General features: G+C 33.2%; 1 protein-coding gene across 1 annotated transcript in view; it reads right to left on the bottom strand.

Moving 5' to 3' along the window:
- The window catches only part of LOC143256307 (T-box transcription factor TBX3-like), a 65,676-nt gene extending 53,460 nt beyond the window's left edge, over nt 1–12,216 (bottom strand). The window contains exon 1 of the mRNA XM_076513381.1: nt 10,459–12,216. Coding sequence (XP_076369496.1) covers nt 10,459–10,820 — 362 coding nt within the window. The 5' untranslated portion in view covers nt 10,821–12,216. The remainder of the gene's footprint in view (nt 1–10,458) is intronic.
- Between the last annotated feature and the right edge of the window lie 13,630 nt (nt 12,217–25,846).

Raw genomic sequence — 25,846 nt, 5'->3', positions numbered from 1 at the left:
ATTTTCTTTTATTTTTGATTCAGAACAGTAGAAATAGTACTCATGTATCAGAATAAAATAGTTCTTATACAAGTGAAAGAAACATAGGTTTACCATGCTGAATAACATATTAATATCTAGCTTAGAGAAATAGAACTGTTTCCACTCGTGAAATACTTGGTTTAAGTTTGAATAACTGATTAAAATTTGAAAGTTAGAGAGCTTAAGTGATGAAGAAATACGACAAGGTTCAACTATAAAAACAAAGTGAGGAAAATGTTTTGGTTTGTTTTGAATTTCGCGCAAAGCTACTCGAGGGCTATCTGCGCTAGTCATACGTAATTTAGCAGTGTAAGACTAGAGGGAAAGCAGCTAATCATCACCACCCACCGCCAACTCTTGGGCTACACTTTTAACAAGGAGGGATTGAGTGTCACATTATAACGCCCCCACGGTTGAAAGAGCGAGCATGTTTGGTGTGACAGGGATTCGAAGAAAGTGAACCAAACAACCAAAAAATTGATTAAAATTTGATAATGTAAGAAAGTAGTGCACCAGCAGAAACGTATTAGTGATAATGGTGAAAATGGGTGAGACTTAATAAGGAAAGATTTGTTGTTTTAACTAGGACAAAAATGAAATGAAATATACCACAAACAGGACAGTTAAAGTGTGAGAAATTCGAAGATAAACCTACAGAAACTGGCAACAAAGAAGAAGAATTACGATTGCACTTGGAGTATTATGAAAACAATACGGGGCTTTATTGCTATATATATATATTAGATTCACTGGTTGCCAGTTGTCACTGTTCATATAAATACGAAGAATTTAACGTGGAAATTGACGCGCTAGAAAATTTTAGGAGGAAGTGATGTCATGGCTATTCTTTTTAATAGTTGATACTGACAAAATGTAAACATTTATTACATCTCTCTGGGTATTATTTTAACAGTCTTTTAAAAACAATATATATATTTTTTAAATTTAACAATGTTTTCAAAAACATTTGTCTATTTGTTGTTAAGCACAAATCTATACAATGGGGCAATTTGTGCTATGCCTACCATAGGTATCGAAACGAAATTTTTAGCTTTATAAGACATCAAACACACAACGACGTGTGTGTGTATATATATCATTTGAACACTTATTATGCTATACTTCCTTGTTAAGCCAGTAATTTTTTACAGATACGTAGAATTGAGATGTCTCTTGTCGATTTTGACCTAAAGCATAATCCCTACAGACAACATGGTATTTTAGTATATAGATACAAAAACAATACGTCTCTATATAACTAGTTATTTGTACGTAGCTATTAACGAATTTGATTTTTTTTTCTAAGTCTTACTGATGTTATATGTGACCGATAGGAATATCTAAAATGACGTACATGCGTAAACAATTATGAACTGTTTGTCTCCCGCGCAGTCACGCACAACTTTAGAGGTACTACATGCGAACAAACGAGTTGCAAACAAAATTTATAAACTGCCATGTAAATGCGTATATCACTTGAGAGCCTCGAGACTCTTTTTATGTGAACATGACTATAGATCCCGATCTTAAGTATCCGAAGACACAAAATGTATCTTTCTTTTTTTTTCCAAAACGTAGGTCTGTTAAACACAGACGGAGGATTGACACTTTTAAAAGGAAGGAACTAAGTGACTACAGGTCTGAACACAATGATCAACCTTCGTTTACTGTCGCTCCTGGAAATAGACGTTAAAAGGACAATAACAGTCCTCGAGGGAAGAAGAGACTAGCGGGTTTATATCCTATTTTTTTCGTATCTTGGATAAAAAGTAGCATTACTAGCTATGGGCGTTAAGTACACCAACCTGGAAACATAGCTAAATGATAGCCACTACAAAAGTAGCATGAATTGTTATTTTAAAAGAACAACAGAGGGAGCCACCAAATGTCTTGTTGAACCGTACTATTAAAGCACTGATAAGTCTCTCACCCGGTTATCTCCGTTTCTAAGCGATGAAGACTGAGATACTTAAATTGGAAAACCTGTCAGGGTTTCCTTCCTACAGAGTTGGAACCAAAATAATGAAAAAAAATATCTTCCCTCTCTCCTCCTTACCAAGCATGACGACTTCTAGGGACGAACATTACTTTACATATATATGTATAAAGATCAACAGAACTCATATCTTCCCTCTCTCCTCCTTACCAAACTTGACGACTTATAGGGACGAACAGTACTTTACATATATATATATATAAAGATCAACAGAACCCATATCTTCCCTCTCTCCTCCTTACCAAACTTGACGACTTCTAGGGACGAACAGTACTTTACATATATATATATATAAAGAACAACAGAACCCATATCTTCCCTCTCTCCTCCTTACCAAACTTGACGACTTCTAGGGACGAACAGTACTTTACATATATATATATATAAAGAACAACAGAACCCATATCTTCCCTCTCTCCTCCTTACCAAGCATGACGACTTCTAGGGAGGAACAGTACTTTACATATATATATATAAAGATCAACAGAACCCATATCTTCCCTCTCTCCTCCTTACCAAGCATGACGACTTCTAGGGACGAACAGTACTTTAGATATATATATATAAAGATCAACAGAACCCTTATCTTCCCTCTCTCCTCCTTACCAAACATGACGACTTCTAGGGACGAACAGTACTTTACATATATATATATATATAAAGATCAACATAACCCATATCTTCCCTCTCTCCTCCTTACCAAACTTGACGACTTCTAGGGACGAACAGTACTTTACATATATATATATATAAAGATCAACAGAACCCTTATCTTCCCTCTCTCCTCCTTACCAAACTTGACGACTTCTAGGGACGAACAGTACTTTACACACACACATATATATATATATATATATAAAGATCAACAGAACCTATATCTTCCCTCTCTCCTCCTTACCAAGCATGACGACTTCTAGGGACGAACAGTACTTTACATATATATATATATAAAGATCAACAGAACCTATATCTTCCCTCTCTCCTCCTTACCAAACATGACGACTTCTAGGGACGAACAGTACTTTACATATATATATATATAAAGATCAACAGAACCTATATCTTCCCTCTCTCCTCCTTACCAAACTTGACGACTTCTAGGGACGAACAGTACTTTACATATATATATATATAAAGATCAACAGAACCCATATCTTCCCTCTCTCCTCCTTACCAAACTTGACGACTTCTAGGGACGAACAGTACTTTACATATATATATATATATAAAGATCAACAGAACCTATATCTTCCCTCTCTCCTCCTTACCAAGCATGACGACTTCTAGGGACGAACAGTACTTTACATATATATATATAAAGATCAACAGAACCTATATCTTCCCTCTCTCCTCCTTACCAAACATGACGACTTCTAGGGACGAACAGTACTTTACATATATATATATATAAAGATCAACAGAACCTATATCTTCCCTCTCTCCTCCTTACCAAGCATGACGACTTCTAGGGACGAACAGTACTTTACATATATATATATATAAAGAACAACAGAACCCTTATCTTCCCTCTCTCCTCCTTACCAAACTTGACGACTTCTAGGGACGAACAGTACTTTACATATATATAAAGATGAACAGAACCCATTGCCTTCCTTCCTTTTATCGGTGACGTATGCTGGAACTCTGGCTACATGTATTTCACGATGAAGAGCTATAGAGTTGATTGATTTGCATTAAAACCAGTTTATACGTTTGTGAGTTTAGCGTGAACATCAGACGTGTTCCGGTACATTTGTACTTATAAAACAGTTGTTGCTGTTCGCGTGTATATTTCTAAATGTATCTCACGTTCAAGTCTGAACATGCGCACCTTTCTTCAACATTGTTTTAATAGTTCGTTCTTCATAATGTCAGTCAGTTAGGTTAGTGAAATACGGTCTCACCCACATACGTATGTTAAATCCTGACTGCGCGCGATGATTGGTTGTATACTTGTACTCTTGGCCAACAATACAAGCCACGTCTCAGCTGCCGACATCGAACCACGAGAATCCACGCACCTTTTTTGTTTCTCTTACCTGAAGAGTTGTTTATTCGTCAATAACAAAATTTTGTTTCATCTATAATACCCCCTTCCCCACCACACGGGCAGTTTGACTGCACGTTTCCTTCACCCCCAAAAAATCAATAATCACATACATCATCTATTACGTGAGCGTTTTTGATGCAATGTCTCCCACCCCGGAAACTAATAATCACTTATCTCACCTGTCACATGGGCACTTTCGTTATATCCCTTCTTCTCCCCGGAAACCAATGGTCACTTGTCTCACCTGTCACATGGGCACTTTTGTTATACCCCTTCTTCTCCCCGGAAACCAATGGTCACTTATCTTGAAATGTTACTTCAGCCTCATTGGAAACGCGTGATGTGTACTGAAAGTACTCTTATTATATATATAATGTTTTGAGAGATCAAGCTAACAGTCAACTTGCGCGAGGCTTACCAAGCGTTCCCTCTTGCGGCCGTATTATACGCATAATAAATACGCAAGAAACCTTCCTGTTTTGATCTGGTAGCCATTCGAATGTAATGCCAGGTTCGGTAAAGTGCGCGTGTCGCAGTAACTTAAGAGATTTTGCACACACGCAAGCAGATAACTATACACACAAAAATTTATTTCGCCAAACACACTGATAAAAGATTTATACGAGATAAAACATGGAAACTCGACGTGGAGAAGAGAATTATTTAGACAAAAGCCTCTACTGCGAGTAGTATAAAATATTATATATTTTACAGAATTATTAAACCGGCATGTTACATACTCTTGGGTATTACATGACCAGGTGTTCTTTCACAGTGAAACTCATGATATAAGAATCTTCTGATCTAATGAGCGATCGGTTAGAACATAATCTAATAATATAGTAAATGAAAATGTCTTGTGGTTTTTTTTTTTCATTTGAACCAATGAACATTGTGTTCAAATACTACGTACCTCGTTAGTGGCTGTTATCTCTTTGCTAACACTTCTGACCAAATCTTTGCATGTCGTATGCTCAAAATACTCAAACATCATTTAAAACGATTAGTAGTGAGTGCAAAACGAACAGAGCACAACACAACTGTACACAGAGCACACTATTAAGTACATATAACACGTATTTCTATAACAATATACATACTGTCGCACCATAGATTTCTCACTATTATAAGCTATATGGAACGTACCTATTAGACATATCTTTCGCAAGTAGTAATAATCGATTACTACTTACAAAATGTAAGTTCTCTGATGCCATGTATAGGTAATTTATCAACATAATATTATCTAACCGACTAACCCTAATGACTTCGTCTGTGTACTAAACTATTCTAATCTAGTCATCTCACTGTTTTATAAACTATACTAATGTAGTCATCTCATGTTTAATAATCTATCCTAATGTAATCATCTTAATGTTTAATAAACTATCCTAATGTAGTGATCGCTGTGTTTAATAATCTATCCTAATGTAGCCGTTTCACCGTTTAATAATCTATTCTAATAAAGTCATCTCACTGTTTAATAATCTATCCTAATGTAGCTATCTCACTGTTTAATAATCTATCCTAATGTAGCCGTCTCACTGTTTAATAAACTATCCTAGTGTAGCCATCTCACTGTTTAATAATCTATCCTAAAGTAGCTATCTCACTGTTTAATAATCTATCCTAAAGTAGCTATCTCACTGTTTAATAATCTATCCTAATAAAGTCATCTCACTGTTTAATAATCTATCCTAAAGTAGCTATCTCACTGTTTAATAATCTATCCTAATAAAGTCATCTCACTGTTTAATAATCTATCCTAAAGTAGCTATCTCACTGTTTAATAATCTATCCTAATGTAGCCGTCTCACTGTTTAATAATCTATCCTAAAGTAGCTATCTCACTGTTTAATAATCTATCCTAATGTAGCCATCTCACTGTTTAATAATCTATCCTAAAGTAGCTATCTCACTGTTTAATAATCTATCCTAGTGTAGCCATCTCACTGTTTAATAATCTATCCTAAAGTAGCTATCTCACTGTTTAATAATCTATCCTAATGTAGCCGTCTCACTGTTTAATAAACTATCCTAGTGTAGCCATCTCACTGTTTAATAATCTATCCTAAAGTAGCTATCTCACTGTTTAATAATCTATCCTAATGTAGCCGTCTCACTGTTTAATAAACTATCCTAGTGTAGCCATCTCACTGTTTAATAAACTATCCTAATAAAGTCATCTCACTGTTTAATAAACTATCCTAATGTAGCCATCTCACTGTTTAATAATCTATCCTAATGTAGTAATCTCACTGTTTTATAATCCATCCTAGTGTAGTAATCCCAGTGTTTAATAATCCTAGTGCAGTAATCCCAGTGTTTAATAATCCATTCTAGTGTAGTAATCTCACTGTTTAATTCATCTGAGTGTTTATAAAGTCATTGTAGTAAATTCATTTAGGTTTATAATAACACTGTTCTAGTGACATCTGAATTTCAATAACGTAATCTCCTCAAGAAAGGAATAGTTCTTGTTGCACACCACTACAAGATTCAAGACGAATACGTTCTTGGTCTAAGACAGACATTCTTATAAATTTCAAAAACTAGGGTAATATTTAACTGGTAAAACATCAATTGATCAATTATCTTCACAGAATTTACAGTGTTACCACTTCACAGAATTTACAGTGTTATCACTTCACAGAACTTACAGTGTTACCACTTCACAGAATTTACAGTGTTACCACTTCACAGAACTTACAGTGTTATCACTTCACAGAACTTACAGTGTTACCACTTCACAGAACTTACAGTGTTATCACTTCACAGAACTTACAGTGTTATCACTTCACAGAACTTACAGTGTTACCACTTCACAGAACTTACAGTGTTATCACTTCACAGAACTTACAGTGTTACCACTTCACAGAACTTACAGTGTTACCACTTCACAGAACTTACAGTGTTATCACTTCACAGAACTTACAGTGTTACCACTTCACAGAACTTACAGTGTTACCACTTCTATGAGAAATAGTAATTATATTACATGCTATTAATGAGGTAAAGACAGGACTGAAGCATACAGGTCAGGGAAAAAAAAAACAGTGCAATATTTCCATAAACTGGCTTAAATGGTGAAAATTGCTAACACTATATTAAAGTTTAACATTGGAGTAAATGTTAGTTATGTTCTCGTTCTATAAAAACAGAAACTTCAAACAAATCATATCAGATGTTGTGATTCTATTCATATCGAATCTAAAGAGAAATTATACAAGTGAAGATGGATACGGATCTAACTTACCAGTTATACTACTAACATTCCTGTTATTATTTATAGTAAATGTTTTACAAGGCGCATGTTAACATTCTATATTACTTAATACACTAGAGTAGGCTATTTATAGTAAATGTTTCACCAGGCACATGTTAACATTCTATATTACTTAATACACTAGAGCAGGCTATTTATAGTGAATGTTTTACCAGGTACATGTTAACATTCTATGTTACTTAATACACTAGAGCAGGCTATTTATAGTGAATGTTTTACCAGGTACATGTTAACATTCTATATTACTTAATACACTAGAGTAGACAATTTATAGTAAATGTGTTACCAGGCACATGTTAACATTCTATATTACTTAATACACTAGAGTAGGCTATTTATAGTAAATGTTTTACCAGGTACATGTTAACATTCTATATGACTTAATACACTAGAGTAGGCTATTTATAGTAAATGTTTTACCAGGTACATGTTAACATTCTATATGACTTAATACACTAGAGTAGGCTATTTATAGTAAATGTTTTACCAGGTACATGTTAACATTCTATATTACTTAATACACTAGAGTAGGCTATTTATAGTGAATGTTTTACCAGGTACATGTTAACATTCTATATCACTTAATACACTAGAGCATGCTATTTATAGTAAATGTTTTACCAGGTACATGTTAACATTCTATATTACTTAATACACTAGAGTAGACAATTTATAGTAAATGTGTTACCAGGTACATGTTAACATTCTATATTACTTAATACACTGGAGTAGGCTATTTATAGTAAATGTTTCACCAGGCACATGTTAACATTCTATATTACTTAATACACTAGAGTAGGCTATTTATAGTAAATGTTTTACCAGGTACATGTTAACATTCTATATTACTTAATACACTAGAGTAGACAATTTATAGTAAATGTGTTACCAGGTACATGTTAACATTCTATATTACTTAATACACTAGAGTAGGCTATTTATAGTAAATGTTTTACCAGGCACATGTTAACATTCTATGTTACTTAATACACTAGAGTAAGCTATTTATAGTAAATGTTTTACCAGGCACATGTTAACATTCTATGTTACTTAATACACTAGAGCAGGCTATTTATAGTGAATGTTTTACCAGGTACATGTTAACATTCTATATTACTTAATACACTAGAGTAGACAATTTATAGTAAATGTTTTACCAGGCACATGTTAACATTCTATATTACTTAATACACTAGAGTAGGCTATTTATAGTAAATGTTTTACCAGGTACATGTTAACATTCTATATTACTTAATACACTAGAGTAGGCTATTTATAGTAAATGTTTTACCAGGTACATGTTAACATTCTATATGACTTAATACACTAGAGTAGACAATTTATAGTAAATGTGTTACCAGGTACATGTTAACATTCTATATTACTTAATACACTGGAGTAGGCTATTTATAGTAAATGTTTCACCAGGCACATGTTAACATTCTATATTACTTAATACACTAGAGTAAGCTATTTATAGTAAATGTTTTACCAGGCACATGTTAACATTCTATATTACTTAATACACTAGAGTAAGCTATTTATAGTAAATGTTTTACCAGGCACATGTTAACATTCTATGTTACTTAATACACTAGAGTAGGCTATTTATAGTAAATGTTTTACCAGGTACATGTTAACATTCTATATTACTTAATACACTAGAGTAGGCTATTTATAGTAAATGTTTTACCAGGTACATGTTAACATTCTATATTACTTAATACACTGGAGTAGGCTATTTATAGTAAATGTTTTACCAGTTATAATCTATATATTATCTACTGCTTAATCCTAGGTGCAGCACTTTACCATTTATCCCAGTTCATAAGTTTTCTTTACTTCTGTTTGTCGGTTTTTTATTTTGTGTATTTACAACAACATAAAGATCGTATGTCTCCCAATTTTCTAAAACTGCCATTGAATACTTCCATTAAAGAGGTTAAAGGTTATTTTTATAACGTTTGCCATTACATTATAAAGTTTTCATAGTTGTTTGCACAAAATATAAAAATTATAATGTAACTGGAAACGGTATAAAAAAACACTTTAATCTCTTGAGTAAAGTCAGTCTCAGCAAGAAGACATTTTATATATTAAGTAGGATGATGGCGTAGAAAGTTCGCAGAGAACTACTTATTTTGTGGGATTGAAGATGAATGTTAGTTTTATGTGACCAACAACGGGATTTGATGACAAAATTAGAGCTTCGTTCTAAAACCTGCCCACGTTTCTTGCTTTTCTATAATGAACAGGATTCGAATAACAGACTTTGGATAGATAAAACGAGAGTTTTCAAGACTGCCTGAACAGAACAAGAGCATATAAATAGTCAAGAGGTTTTGGGTTGTGCGAAGTTAAGAATTTGAAAGTATTATGTTGCGACCATATCACCCAATGAAAGTGTTCAATGAAGCCTTCATAACACTGATATTCAGTGACTAGGTCAGCGATTCATTGATATGGGAAATATAAATGATTTCTTTATAAACAACCTACAATTAATCATTATTGATAGAGTAATCTGCCTTGACCTAAATGAACTCGAAGAATAAAACTGGTTTAGAAACGAGACATAGGGTGAGTTTTTAAGTGCAAACATTGTTGCATAAAAACCTGAACAAAACACGTGTTGTGTAACTGAAAATTACGTCACGTTTTCACTACGAAGTTACACAAAGAATGAAATTGACAAAATGTTAAATTTCAGCCTCTCTCGAAAAAAGGCTGAGAAAATCGAACCGTTGGCCTTCGCTTGTTAGTGCATCCATACGTAACAAACAAGAAGCGCAGCAAACAATGCTAAAGTGTTTACATTCATTGATATATCAGAACAACACTGGAAAACGCAATTCTACGTCATAGATTTATTCGATTTTCTGTTATGTGAATAATTAACTACTTATATATTATTTGCGCAAATAGATCGAATAGCTGTGGTGGACAACGTCTTTCCGGACGAGTCGTTTTACAGCACAAATATATAATCGCCTCCTTCCTTGTTTCCAGTTCTTATTTCTATATTATTTCTCAACAGTTAAAATACTAAATACGACATCTTATTAAAGATAATTCTTCAAGCGAAGTGTTAGAAATGCAACTCACCTGCCGGTTTTTGTAATAACCATCTCTGTCCCTAATGCATGAAACTGTTCCCAGAGTTCTTTGGATTCCAAGTTAACTTTAGGGTCATCTTTGACTCCGTCTTCTTCGGGCTCCAAGGTTCGTAATGGTCGAAAATGTCCACTTTGGCCAAGCACGTCGTCGGCCGTTATGTACGGCGAGGCACCACCGAGCGGAGCGGGTAACTTTGGGAAGGGAGCTGCCGGGTACGGATGTGGTAAAGGGAGGTAGTTTGACTGAGTTAGTAGCGTGCTAACGCTAAAGTCTGGCGGCTGGCGGTTCGGGGGCAGCAGGAACGGGTGGTACGCCATCCCCTGGGCCAGCTCTGAAGGGTCGAAGCGCATGGAGACGTGGCTGACCGAAGATGAGCAGCGCGACGTACAGGCCGAGTGCCAAGGGTAAGCCAGTGACGCACGCGGCAAGCAGGCGCGAAGCCCGGGGCCGCGCTGCCAACACGAACACTCGTGGCGCGATATTGCACGCACAAAACCGAAGACTCGATTTCAGCTGAGACGTTCGGTTTCAGGAGTGTGAAACCCGGGTGCCCGACTACACAGTCCGACGCTCTTGACACCAAGTGCGGTAATGATTGGTTATTTCAAAAACATCGACCAATCAGAAAGCTTGTCCTACACTTTAAGCACTACTTTGTTATGCTTTCTCAAGCATAACAAACGCATTCTTTATTTTAACGAATTTATTTCTTTTTTGTTAAATTATAATAACTGACGAACCAGGTATACAAGAAAATATTTGCCCAGGACACCCTTTATTTTTTAACCAACTAGCTGAAAGCGAAGTTTACTTATTGAAACTGATCACGCACCAAAGACGTAAAATATTCTCAACTTCAAATGGTTCACGATCCATTACTGTCCCATACCGTACTCACAAAGATGCTATATTCTCGCATCATTTTCTAGTGTCTTCCATTTAGCGCTATGTCTTCGACAGTTTGTCGTGGACACCGAAACTCAGCGTGAAAATGACGGGAGAACCATCTACAGTGATTAGCTCTTCTCACGTTGCTGCTTCGTGTGCAGGCACGAGGTATTTTGGCGCCAGAAGCGTGACGTTACTTCTTAGCATGGTGTTGAGTTGCGACCGCCAGTCAGTGGATCGTTCGCTCACCCTGGAAACTGAATAATGAGATGCAGTCTAAGCTACCAATCGTCACCTTAGGCGCTTGATAACGAGTTTATCAACACCTCTGGTAACCCGAATGTACTTTTGAAAAAAAACTACATGGACGTTCTTTCGAATCTTTGCATCACTTCTCACGCTTCATCTAGATTAAAAATCGCCATATTATCATTTTCTTTTGTTTCCATTAATTTGAAAAACATAACTTTCGAACATGTACGAAAGTTTACACAAAAGCTGCAAGCGCTCACGCCAGAAGGGGGCGGGATTAGCAAGTCCCGCCTTACAAGGGGATATGGAACGGCAGCTCCTCTGCGAGATTCGCACTCAACCGGAAGTTGTCTGCCGCTTCGTCTGAACAATGACGTCATAACAACGAGCGTATACAGCGCCGCCTCGCTTTGCGATTGTGAGAGTCATTATCTTTGACTAACGTATAGCCTTTTCCTTGTATGCATTTAGAGTTGATAAGAAAATGGGCCTGCCGAATTTAGGCCTATCATTAGGCAGAGGACTGTCTGATTTTTGGACTGCTAATGCCCGTAATTTAGTCCATGACAGACAAACGACACAGAAGCCATGGTTGGACCTTGAACGAATTCTTGGTAATGTCAGAGCAAAAGCGAACCGACAAACTCCCTTGATAATTAATAAGCATCAGTGCAATTTAGCTGAAAACACTCCGCCAGATGTCGCTTCCCTGATAATAGGACGTGAGTACAAATTTATTGATTGCGTGTTTACTATGACAAACGGGAAAAATACTTTTAAATAAAAACATTTATATGGAAATTTGTATTTCATCTTATAATATACTGCTTAATGTCTAAAAACAACTTTTATTTTCCTCATCATGAAATTATGTGGTGAAAATATGTTTCATAAATAACCCTTAAGTGAAAGAACAAAGAAACGTTTTGAGAATAATTACTGATAGTTATTTATTGTGCTGCCATCTATGAGGTTAATATTACAATGAAATTAATTTATCGCTTTCACTTCATAATGAAGATTCATCAAGTGTGTTCGATGTGCCTTTCGAGCGATCAAACGTATGTAGTGTATACCATGCCAGTTAAAATCACTCACACATTGCATCATAAACTTTATATTCGTTTATCTGAAGACTTAACTTTATTGAACAAATTAAGAACGGATTTGTAAGCAGAAATATTTATAGTAAGCGTTCAGTAGTTTTATATAATATAGTTTAAAACTTCAATTAAAACACAGCAATAAGACACTACACTTCAATAAAACACAGCAATAAGACACTACACTTGAATAAAACACAACAATAAGACACTACACTTCAATAAAACACAGTAATAAGACGCTACACTTCAATAAAACACAACAATAAGACACTACACTTCAATAAAACACAGTAATAAGACGTTACACTTCAATAAAACACAGGAATAAGACACTACACTTCAATAAAAACACATGAATAAGACACTACCCTCAATCAATAAACACACACTTCAATAAGACACTAATATGACTACACTTCAGTAAAACACATGAATAAGACACTGCACTTCAATAAAACACAGCAATAAGACACTACACTTCAATAAAGCACAGTAATAAGAAGGTACTCTCAATAAAACACAGTAATAAGACGCTACACTTCAATAAAACACAGAGATAAGACTCTACACTTCAATAAAACACAGTAATAAGACGCTACACTTTAATAAAACACAGCAATAAGACACTACACTTCAATAAAACACAGCAATAAGACACTACACTTCAATAAAACACAGCAATAAGACACTACACTTCAATAAAACACAGGAATAAGACACTACACTTGAATAAAACACAGTAATAAGACGCTACACTTCAATAAAACACAGCAATAAGACACTATACTTCAATAAAACACAGGAATAAGACACTACACTACACTTCAATAAAACACAGGAATAAGACACTACACTTCAATAAAACACAGCAATAAGACACTACACTTCAATAAAACACAGTAATAAGACGCTACACTTCAATAAAACACATGAATAAGACACTACACTTCAATAAAACACATGAATAAGACACTACACTTCAAAAAAACACAGGAATAAGACACTACAATACAGTTCAATAAAACACAGCAATAAGACATTACTCTTCAATAACACACAGTAATAAGACGCTACACTTCAATAAAACACAATAATAAGACACTACACTTCAATAAAAGACAGTGATAAGAAGGTACCCTCAATAAAACACAACAATAAGACACTACACTTCAATAAAACACAGTAATAAGACGCTACACTTCAATAAAACACAGTAATAATGACGCTACACTTCAATAAAACACAGTAATAAGAAGGTACCCTCAATAAAACACAGGAATAAGACACTACACTTCAATAAAACACAGCAAGAAGACACTACACTTCAATAAAACACAGTAATATGACGCTACACTTCAATAAAACACAGTAATAAGACGCTACACTTTAATAAAACACAGTAATAAGACGCTACACTTCAATAAAACACATGAATAAGACACTACACTTCAATAAAACACATGAATAAGACACTACACTTCAATAAAACACAGGAATAAGACACTACAATACAGTTCAATAAAACACAGCAATAAGACATTACTCTTCAATAACACACAGTAATAAGACGCTACACTTCAATAAAACACAATAATAAGACACTACACTTCAATAAAACACAACAATAAGACACTACACTTCAATAAAACACAGTAATATGACGCTACACTTCAATAAAACACAGTAATAAGAAGGTACCCTCAATAAAACATAGGAATAAGACACTACACTTCAATAAAACACAGTAATATGACGCTACACTTCAATAAAACACAGTAATAAGACGCTACACTTTAATAAAACACAGGAATAAGACACTACACTTCAGTAAAAACACATGAATAAGACACTGCACTTCAATAAAACACAGCAATAAGACACTACACTTCAATAAAGCACAGTAATAAGAAGGTACTCTCAATAAAACACAGTAATAAGACACTACACTTCAATAAAACACAGAAATAAGACGCTACACTTCAATAAAACACAGTAATAAGACGCTACACTTTAATAAAACACAGGAATAAGACACTACACTTCAATAAAACACAGTAATAAGACGCTACACTTCAATAAAACACAGTGATAAGAGGTGCCCTCAATAAAACACAACAATAAGACACTACACTTCAATAAAACACAGTAATATGACGCTACACTTCAATAAAACACAGTAATAAGGTGCACTACACCTCAATAAAACACAGCAATAAGACACTACACTTCAATAAAACACAGGAATAAGACACTACACTTACACTTCAATAAAACACAATAAAACACAGTAATAAGACGCTACACTTCAATAAAACACAGCAATAAGACACTACACTTCAATAAAACACAGGAATAAGACACTACACTTCAATAAAACACAGGAATAAGACACTACACTTCAATAAAACACAGCAATAAGACACTACACTTCAATAAAACACAGTAATAAGACGCTACACTTCAATAAAACACATGAATAAGACACTACACTTCAATAAAACACATGAATAAGACACTACACTTCAAAAAAACACAGGAATAAGACACTACAATACAGTTCAATAAAACACAGCAATAAGACATTACTCTTCAATAACACACAGTAATAAGACGCTACACTTCAATAAAACACAATAATAAGACACTACACTTCAATAAAACACAACAATAAGACACTACACTTCAATAAAAGACAGTGATAAGAAGGTACCCTCAATAAAACACAACAATAAGACACTACACTTCAATAAAACACAGTAATATGACGCTACACTTCAATAAAACACAGTAATAAGACACTACACTTCAATAAAACACAGGAATAAGACACTACACTTCAATAAAACACAACAATAAGACACTACACTTCAATAAAACACAACAATAAGACACTACACTTCAATAAAACACAGTAATAAGACACTACACTTCAATAAAACACAGTAATAAGACACTACACTTCAATAAAACACAGTAATAAGACGCTACACTTCAATAAAACACATGAATAAGACACTACACTTCAATAAAACACATGAATAAGACACTACACTTCAATAAAACACAATAATAAGACACTACAACACAGTTCAATAAAACACAGCAATAAGACATTACTCTTCAATAACACACAGTAATAAGACACTACACTTCAATAAAACACAATAATAAGACACTACACTTCAATAAAACACAACAATAAGACACTACACTTCAATAAAACACAGTAATAAGACACTACACTTCAATAAAACACAGCAATAAGACACTACACTTCAATAAAACACAGTAATAAGAAGGTATTCTCAATAAAACACAGTAATAAGACACTACACTTCAATAAAACACAGTAATAAGACGCTACACTTCAATAAAACACAGTAATAAGACGCTACACTTTAATAAAACACAGGAATAAGACACTACACTTCAATAAAACACAGTAATATGACGCTACACTTCAATAAAACACAGTGATAAGAAGGTACCCTCAATAAAACACAACAATAAGACACTACACTTCAATAAAACACAGTAATATGACGCTACACTTCAATAAAACACAGTAATAAGACACTACACCTCAATAAAACACAGCAATAAGACACTACACTTCAATAAAACACAACAAGAAGACACTACACTTCAATAAAACACAGTAATAAGACGCTACACTTTAATAAAACACAGTAATAAGACGCTACACTTCAATAAAACACATGAATAAGACACTACACTTCAATAAAACACATGAATAAGACACTACACTTCAATAAAACACAGGAATAAGACACTACAATACAGTTCAATAAAACACAGCAATAAGACATTACTCTTCAATAACACACAGTAATAAGACGCTACACTTCAATAAAACACAATAATAAGACACTACACTTCAATAAAACACAACAATAAGACACTACACCTCAATAAAACACAGTAATATGACGCTACACTTCAATAAAACACAGTAATAAGAAGGTACCCTCAATAAAACACAGGAATAAGACACTACACTTCAATAAAACACATGAATAAGACACTACACTTCAATAAAACACAGCAATAAGACACTACACTTCAATAAAACACAGTAATAAGACACTACACTTCAATAAAACACAGCAATAAGACACTACACTTCAATAAGACACAGGAATAAGACACTACACTTCAATAAAACACAGCAATAAGACACTACACTTCAATAAAACACAGCAATAAGACACTACACTCAATAAAACAAACACACTTCAATAAGACACTATACACTTCAATAAAACACAGGAATAAGACACTACACTACACTTCAATAAAACACAGGAATAAGACACTACACTTCAAAAAACACAGCAATAAGACACTACACTTCAATAAAACACAGTAATAAGACGCTACACTTCAATAAAACACATGAATAAGACACTACACTTCAATAAAACACATGAATAAGACACTACACTTCAATGAAACACAATAATAAGACACTACACTTCAATAAAACACAGTAATAAGAAAGTATCTTTAATAAAACACAGGAATAAGGCACTACACTTCAATAAAACACAGGAATAAGACACTACACTTCAATAAAACACAGGAATAAGACATTACACTTCAATAAAACACATCAATAAGACACTACACTTCAATAAAACACAGCAATAAGACACTACACTTCAATAAAACACAGCAATAAGACACTACACTTCAATAAAACACAGCAATAAGACACTACACTTCAATAAAACACAGTAATAAGACACTACACTTCAATAAAACACAGTAATATGACGCTACACTTCAATAAAACACAGTAATAAGAAGGTAAGACACTACACTCAATAAAAACACAGGAATAAGACACTACACTTCAATAAAACACAACAATAAGACACTACACTTCAATAAAACACAGTAATAAGACGCTACACTTCAATAAAACACATGAATAAGACACTACACTTCAATAAAACACAGCAATAAGACACTACACTTCAATAAAACACAGTAATAAGACACTACACTTCAATAAAAACAGGAATAAGACGCTACACTTCAATAAAACACTACACTTCAATAAAACACAGCAATAAGACACTACACTTCAATAAAACACAGCAATAAGACACTATACTTCAATAAAACACAGGAATAAGACACTACACTACACTTCAATAAAACACAGGAATAAGACACTACACTTCAATAAAACACAGCAATAAGACACTACACTTCAATAAAACACAGTAATAAGACGCTACACTTCAATAAAACACATGAATAAGACACTACACTTCAATAAAACACATGAATAAGACACTACACTTCAATAAAAGACAGTGATAAGAAGGTACCGTCAATAAAACACAACAATAAGACACTACACTTCAATAAAACACAGTAATATGACGCTACACTTCAATAAAACACAGTAATAAGAAGGTACCCTCAATAAAACACAGGAATAAGACACTACACTTCAATAAAACACAACAAGAAGACACTACACTTCAATAAAACACAACAAGAAGACACTACACTTCAATAAAACACAGTAATAAGACGCTACACTTTAATAAAACACAGTAATAAGACGCTACACTTCAATAAAACACATGAATAAGACACTACACTTCAATAAAACACATGAATAAGACACTACACTTCAATAAAACACAGGAATAAGACACTACAATACAGTTCAATAAAACACAGCAATAAGACATTACTCTTCAATAACACACAGTAATAAGACGCTACACTTCAATAAAACACAATAATAAGACACTACACTTCAATAAAACACAACAATAAGACACTACACTTCAATAAAACACAGGAATATGACGCTACACTTCAATAAAACACAGTAATAAGAAGGTACCCTCAATAAAACACAGGAATAAGACACTACACTTCAATAAAACACAGTAATATGACGCTACACTTCAATAAAACACAGCAATAAGACGCTACACTTTAATAAAACACAGGAATAAGACACTACACTTCAATAAAACACAACAATAAGACACTACACTTCAATAAAACACAGCAATAAGACACTACACTTCAATAAAACACAGTAATAAGAAGGTACCCTCAATAAAACACACAGTAATAAGACACTACACTTCAATAAAAAACACAGTAATAAGACACTACACTTCAATAAAACACAGCAATAAGACACTACACTTCAATAAAACACCTGAATAAGACACTACACTTCAATAAAACTTCACAGTAATAAGACACTACACTTCAATAAAACACAGTAATAAGAAAGTACTCTTCAATAAAACACAGGAATAAGACACTCAATAAAACACACTTCAATAAAACACAGGAATAAGACACTACACTTCAATAAAAACAACAATAAGACACTACACTTCAATAAAACACAGTAATAAGACACTACACTTCAATAAAACACATCAATAAGACACTACACTTCAATAAAACACAGCAATAAGACACTACACTTCAATAAAACACAGCAATAAGACACTACACTTCAATAAAACACAGCAATAAGACTTCTACAATACACTACACTTCAATAAAACAAGTAATAAGACACTACACTTCAATAAAACACAGTAATTCAATAAAACACAGTAATAAAAACACAGCAATAAGACACTACACTTCAATAAAACACAGTAATAAGACACTACACTTCAATAAAACACAGTAATAAGACGCTACACTTCAATAAAAAACACAGTCAATAAGTAATAAGACACTACCTTCAATAAAACACAGGAATAAGACACTACACCTCAATAAAACACAACAATAAGACACTACACTTCAATAAAACACAGTAATAAGACGCTACACTTCAATAAAACACAGGAATAAGACACTACACTTCAATAAAACACAGTAATAAGACACTACACTTCAATAAAACAGGAATAAGACGCTACACTTCAATAAAACACAGCAATAAGACACTACACTTCAATAAAACACAGCAATAAGACACTATACTTCAATAAAACACAGGAATAAGACACTACACTACACTTCAATAAAACACAGGAATAAGACACTACACTTCAATAAAACACAGCAATAAGACACTACACTTCAATAAAACACAGTAATAAGACGCTACACTTCAATAAAACACATGAATAAGACACTACACTTCAATAAAACACATGAATAAGACACTACACTTCAATAAAAGACAGTGATAAGAAGGTACCCTCAATAAAACACAACAATAAGACACTACACTTCAATAAAACACAGTAATATGACGCTACACTTCAATAAAACACAGTAATAAGAAGGTACCCTCAATAAAACACAGGAATAAGACACTACACTTCAATAAAACACAACAAGAAGACACTACACTTCAATAAAACACAACAATAAGACACTACACTTCAATAAAACACAGTAATAAGACGCTACACTTTAATAAAACACAGTAATAAGACGCTACACTTCAATAAAACACATGAATAAGACACTACACTTCAATAAAACACATGAATAAGACACTACACTTCAATAAAACACAGGAATAAGACACTACAATACAGTTCAATAAAACACAGCAATAAGACATTACTCTTCAATAACACACAGTAATAAGACGCTACACTTCAATAAAACACAATAATAAGACACTACACTTCAATAAAACACAACAATAAGACACTACACTTCAATAAAACACAGTAATATGACGCTACACTTCAATAAAACACAGTAATAAGAAGGTACCCTCAATAAAACATAGGAATAAGACACTACACTTCAATAAAACACAGTAATATGACGCTACACTTCAATAAAACACAGCAATAAGACGCTACACTTTAATAAAACACAGGAATAAGACACTACACTTCAATAAAACACAACAATAAGACACTACACTTCAATAAAACACAGCAATAAGACACTACACTTCAATAAAACACAGTAATAAGAAGGTACCCTCAATAAAACACAGTAATAAGACACTACACTTCAATAAAACACAGTAATAAGACGCTACACTTCAATAAAACACAGTAATAAGACACTACACTTCAATAAAACACAGGAATAAGACACTACACTTCAATAAAACACAGTAATAAGACACTACACTTCAATAAAACACAGTAATAAGACACTACACTTCAATAAAACACAGTAATAAGACGCTACACTTGAATAAAACACAGTAATAAGAAGATACCCTCAATAAAACACAGGAATAAGACACTACACCTCAATAAAACACAACAATAAGACACTACACTTCAATAAAACACAGTAATATGACGCTACACTTCAATAAAACACAGGAGTAAGACGCCACACTTCAATAAAACACAGTAATAAGACACTACACTTCAATAAAACAGGAATAAGACACTACACTTCAATAAAACACAGCAATAAGACACTACACTTCAATAAAACACAGCAATAAGACACTACACTTCAATAAAACACAGGAATAAGACACTACACTACACTTCAATAAAACACAGGAATAAGACACTACACTTCAATAAAACACAGCAATAAGACACTACACTTGAATAAAACACAGTAATAAGACGCTACACTTCAATAAAACACATGAATAAGACACTACACTTCAATAAAAAACATGAATAAGACACTACACTTCAATAAAAGACAGTGATAAGAAGGTACCCTCAATAAAACACAACAATAAGACACTACACTTCAATAAAACACAGTAATATGACGCTACACTTCAATAAAACACAGTAATAAGAAGGTACCCTCAATAAAACACAGGAATAAGACACTACACTTCAATAAAACACAACAAGAAGACACTACACTTCAATAAAACACAACAAGAAGACACTACACTTCAATAAAACACAGTAATAAGACGCTACACTTTAATAAAACACAGTAATAAGACGCTACACTTCAATAAAACACATGAATAAGACACTACACTTCAATAAAACACATGAATAAGACACTACACTTCAATAAAACACAGGAATAAGACACTACAATACAGTTCAATAAAACACAGCAATAAGACATTACTCTTCAATAACACACAGTAATAAGACGCTACACTTCAATAAAACACAATAATAAGACACTACACTTCAATAAAACACAACAATAAGACACTACACTTCAATAAAACACAGTAATATGACGCTACACTTCAATAAAACACAGTAATAAGAAGGTACCCTCAATAAAACATAGGAATAAGACACTACACTTCAATAAAACACAGTAATAAGACGCTACACTTCAATAAAACACAGCAATAAGACGCTACACTTTAATAAAACACAGGAATAAGACACTACACTTCAATAAAACACAACAATAAGACACTACACTTCAATAAAACACAGCAATAAGACACTACACTCCAATAAAACACAGTAATAAGAAGGTACCCTCAATAAAACACAGTAATAAGACACTACACTTCAATAAAACACAGTAATATGACGCTACACTTCAATAAAACACAGTAATAAGACGCTACACTTTAATAAAACACAGGAATAAGACACTACACTTCAATAAAACACAGTAATATGACGCTACACTTCAATAAAACACAGTGATAAGAAGGTACCCTCAATAAAACACAACAATAAGACACTACACTTCAATAAAACACAGTAATATGACGCTACACTTCAATAAAACACAGTAATAAGAAGGTACCCTCAATAAAACACAGGAATAAGACACTACACTTCAATAAAACACAACAAGAAGACACTACACTTCAATAAAACACAGTAATAAGACGCTACACTTTAATAAAACACAGTAATAAGACGCTACACTTCAATAAAACACATGAATAAGACACTACACTTCAATAAAACACATGAATAAGACACTACACTTCAATAAAACACAGGAATAAGACACTACAATACAGTTCAATAAAACACAGCAATAAGACATTACTCTTCAATAACACACAGTAATAAGACGCTACACTTCAATAAAACACAATAATAAGACACTACACTTCAATAAAACACAACAATAAGACACTACACCTCAATAAAACACAGTAATATGACGCTACACTTCAATAAAACACAGTAATAAGAAGGTACCCTCAATAAAACATAGGAATAAGACACTACACTTCAATAAAACACATGAATAAGACACTACACTTCAATAAAACACAGCAATAAGACACTACACTTCAATAAAACACAGTAATAAGACACTACACTTCAATAAGACACAGGAATAAGACACTACACTTCAATAAAACACAGCAATAAGACACTACACTTCAATAAAACACAGCAATAAGACACTACACTTCAATAAAACACAGTAATAAGACGCTACACTTCAATAAAACACAGCAATAAGACACTACACTTCAATAAAACACAGCAATAAGACACTACACTTCAATAAAACACAGTAATAAGACACTACACTTCAATAAAACACAGCAAAAGACACTACACTTCAACTTCAATAAAACACAGGAATAAGACACTACACTACACTTCAATAAAACACATGAATAAGACACTACACTTCAATGAAACACAGGAATAAGACACTACACTACACTTCAATAAAACACAGTAATAAGACGTTACACTTCAATAAAACACAGCAATAAGACACTATACTTCAATAAAACACAGCAAAAGACACTACACTTCAATAAAACACAGGAATAAGACTACACTATAAAACACTACACTTCAATAAAACACAGGACATAAGACACTACACTTCAATAAAACACAGCAATAAGACACTACACTTCAATAAAACACAGTAATAAGACACTACACTTCAATAAAACACATGAATAAGACACTACACTTCAATAAAACACATGAATAAGACACTACACTTCAATAAAACACAGCAATAAGACACTACACTTTAATAAAACACTGCAATAAGACACTATACTTCAATAAAACACAGGAATAAGACGCTACACTTCAATAAAACACAGGAATAAGACACTACACTTCAATAAAACACAGGAATAAGACACTACACTTCAATAAAACACAGGAATAAGACACTACACTTCAATAAAACACAGCAATAAGACATTATTCTTCAATAACACACAGTAATAAGACGCTACACTTCAATAAAACACAATAATAAGACACTACACTTCAATAAAACACAGTAATAAGACACTACACTTCAATAAAACACAGGTAATAAGACACTACACTTCAATAAAACACAGCAATAAGTAATATGACGCTACACTTCAATAAAAACACAATCTACCACTTCAATAAAACACAGTAATAAGACACTACACTTCAATAAAACACAGCAAAAGACACTATACTTCAATAAAACACAGGAATAAGACACTACACTACACTTCAATAAAACACATGAATAAGACACTACACTTCAATAAAACACAGCAATAAGACACTACACTTCAATAAAACACAGTAATAAGACGCTACACTTCAATAAAACACATGAATAAGACACTACACTTCAATAAAACACATGAATAAGACACTACACTTCAATAAAACACAGCAATAAGACACTACACTTTAATCAAAAAACACAGTGATAAGAAGGTACCCTCAATAAAAACACAACAATAAGACACTATACTTCAATAAAACACAGGAATAAGACACTACACTTCAATAAAACACAGGAATAAGATACTACAATACAGTTCAATAAAACACAGCAATAAGACATTATTCTTCAATAACACACAGTAATAAGACACTACACTTCAATGAAACACATTAATAAGACACTACACTTCAATAAAACACAGTAATAAGAAAGTATCTTTAATAAAACACAGGAATAAGGCACTACACTTCAATAAAACACAGGAATAAGACACTGCACTTCAATAAAACACAGGAATAAGACATTACACTTCAATAAAACACATCAATAAGACACTACACTTCAATAAAACACAGCAATAAGACACTACACTTCAATAAAACATAGCAATAAGAAACTACACTTCAATAAAACACAGCAATAAGACACTACACTTCAATAAAACACAGCAATAAGACACTACACTTCAATAAAACACAGTAATAAGACGCTACACTTCAATAAAACACAGTAATAACAGGAATAAGACACTACACTTCAATAAAACACAGTAATAGACACTACACTTCAATAAAACACACAATAAGGACACTACACTTCAATAAACACACAGCATAAGACACTACACTTCAATAAGACACTACACTTCAATAAAACACAGCAATAAGACACTACACTTCAATAAAACACACAATAAGACACTACACTTCAATGAAAACACAGGAATAAGACACTACACTACACTTCAATAAAACACTAAGACACTACACTTCAATAAAACAATAAAACACAGGAATAAGACACTACACTTCAATCAAAAAAACACAGGAATAAGACACTACACTACACTTCAATAATAAAACACAGTAATAAGACACTACACTTCAATAAAACACAGTAATAAGACTATACACTTCAATAAAACACAGTAATAAGACACTACACTTCAATCAATAAAAAACACAGGTAATAAGACACTACACTAAAACACACAGGAATAACACTACACTACATTTCAATAAAACACAGGAATAAGACACTACACTTCAATAAAACACAGTAATAAGACACTACACTTCAATAAAACACAGCAATAAGACACTACACTTCAATAAAACACAGGAATAAGACACTACACTTCAATAAAACACAGCAATAAGACACTACACTTCAATAAAACACAGCAATAAGACACTACACTTCAATAAAAAACACACAGGAATAAGCAATAATAAGACACTACACTTCAATAAAACACAGGAATAAGCCGCTACACTTCAATAAAACACAGGAATAAGACACTACACTTCAATAAAACACAGGAATAAGATACTACAATACAGTTCAATAAAACACAGCAATAAGACATTATTCTTCAATAACACACAGTAATAAGACGCTACACTTCAAATGAAACACACACTTCAATAAGACACTACACTTCAATAAAACACAGTAATAAGAAAGTATCTTTAATAAAACACAGGAATAAGGCACTACACTTCAATAAAACA

Source organism: Tachypleus tridentatus, chromosome 7 (genome assembly GCF_004210375.1).
Source record: "Tachypleus tridentatus isolate NWPU-2018 chromosome 7, ASM421037v1, whole genome shotgun sequence".
NCBI lineage: Eukaryota > Metazoa > Arthropoda > Merostomata > Xiphosura > Limulidae > Tachypleus > Tachypleus tridentatus.
The sequence above is the reverse complement of the archived record's forward strand: the minus strand, read 5'-3'. Positions and strand labels throughout refer to the sequence as shown.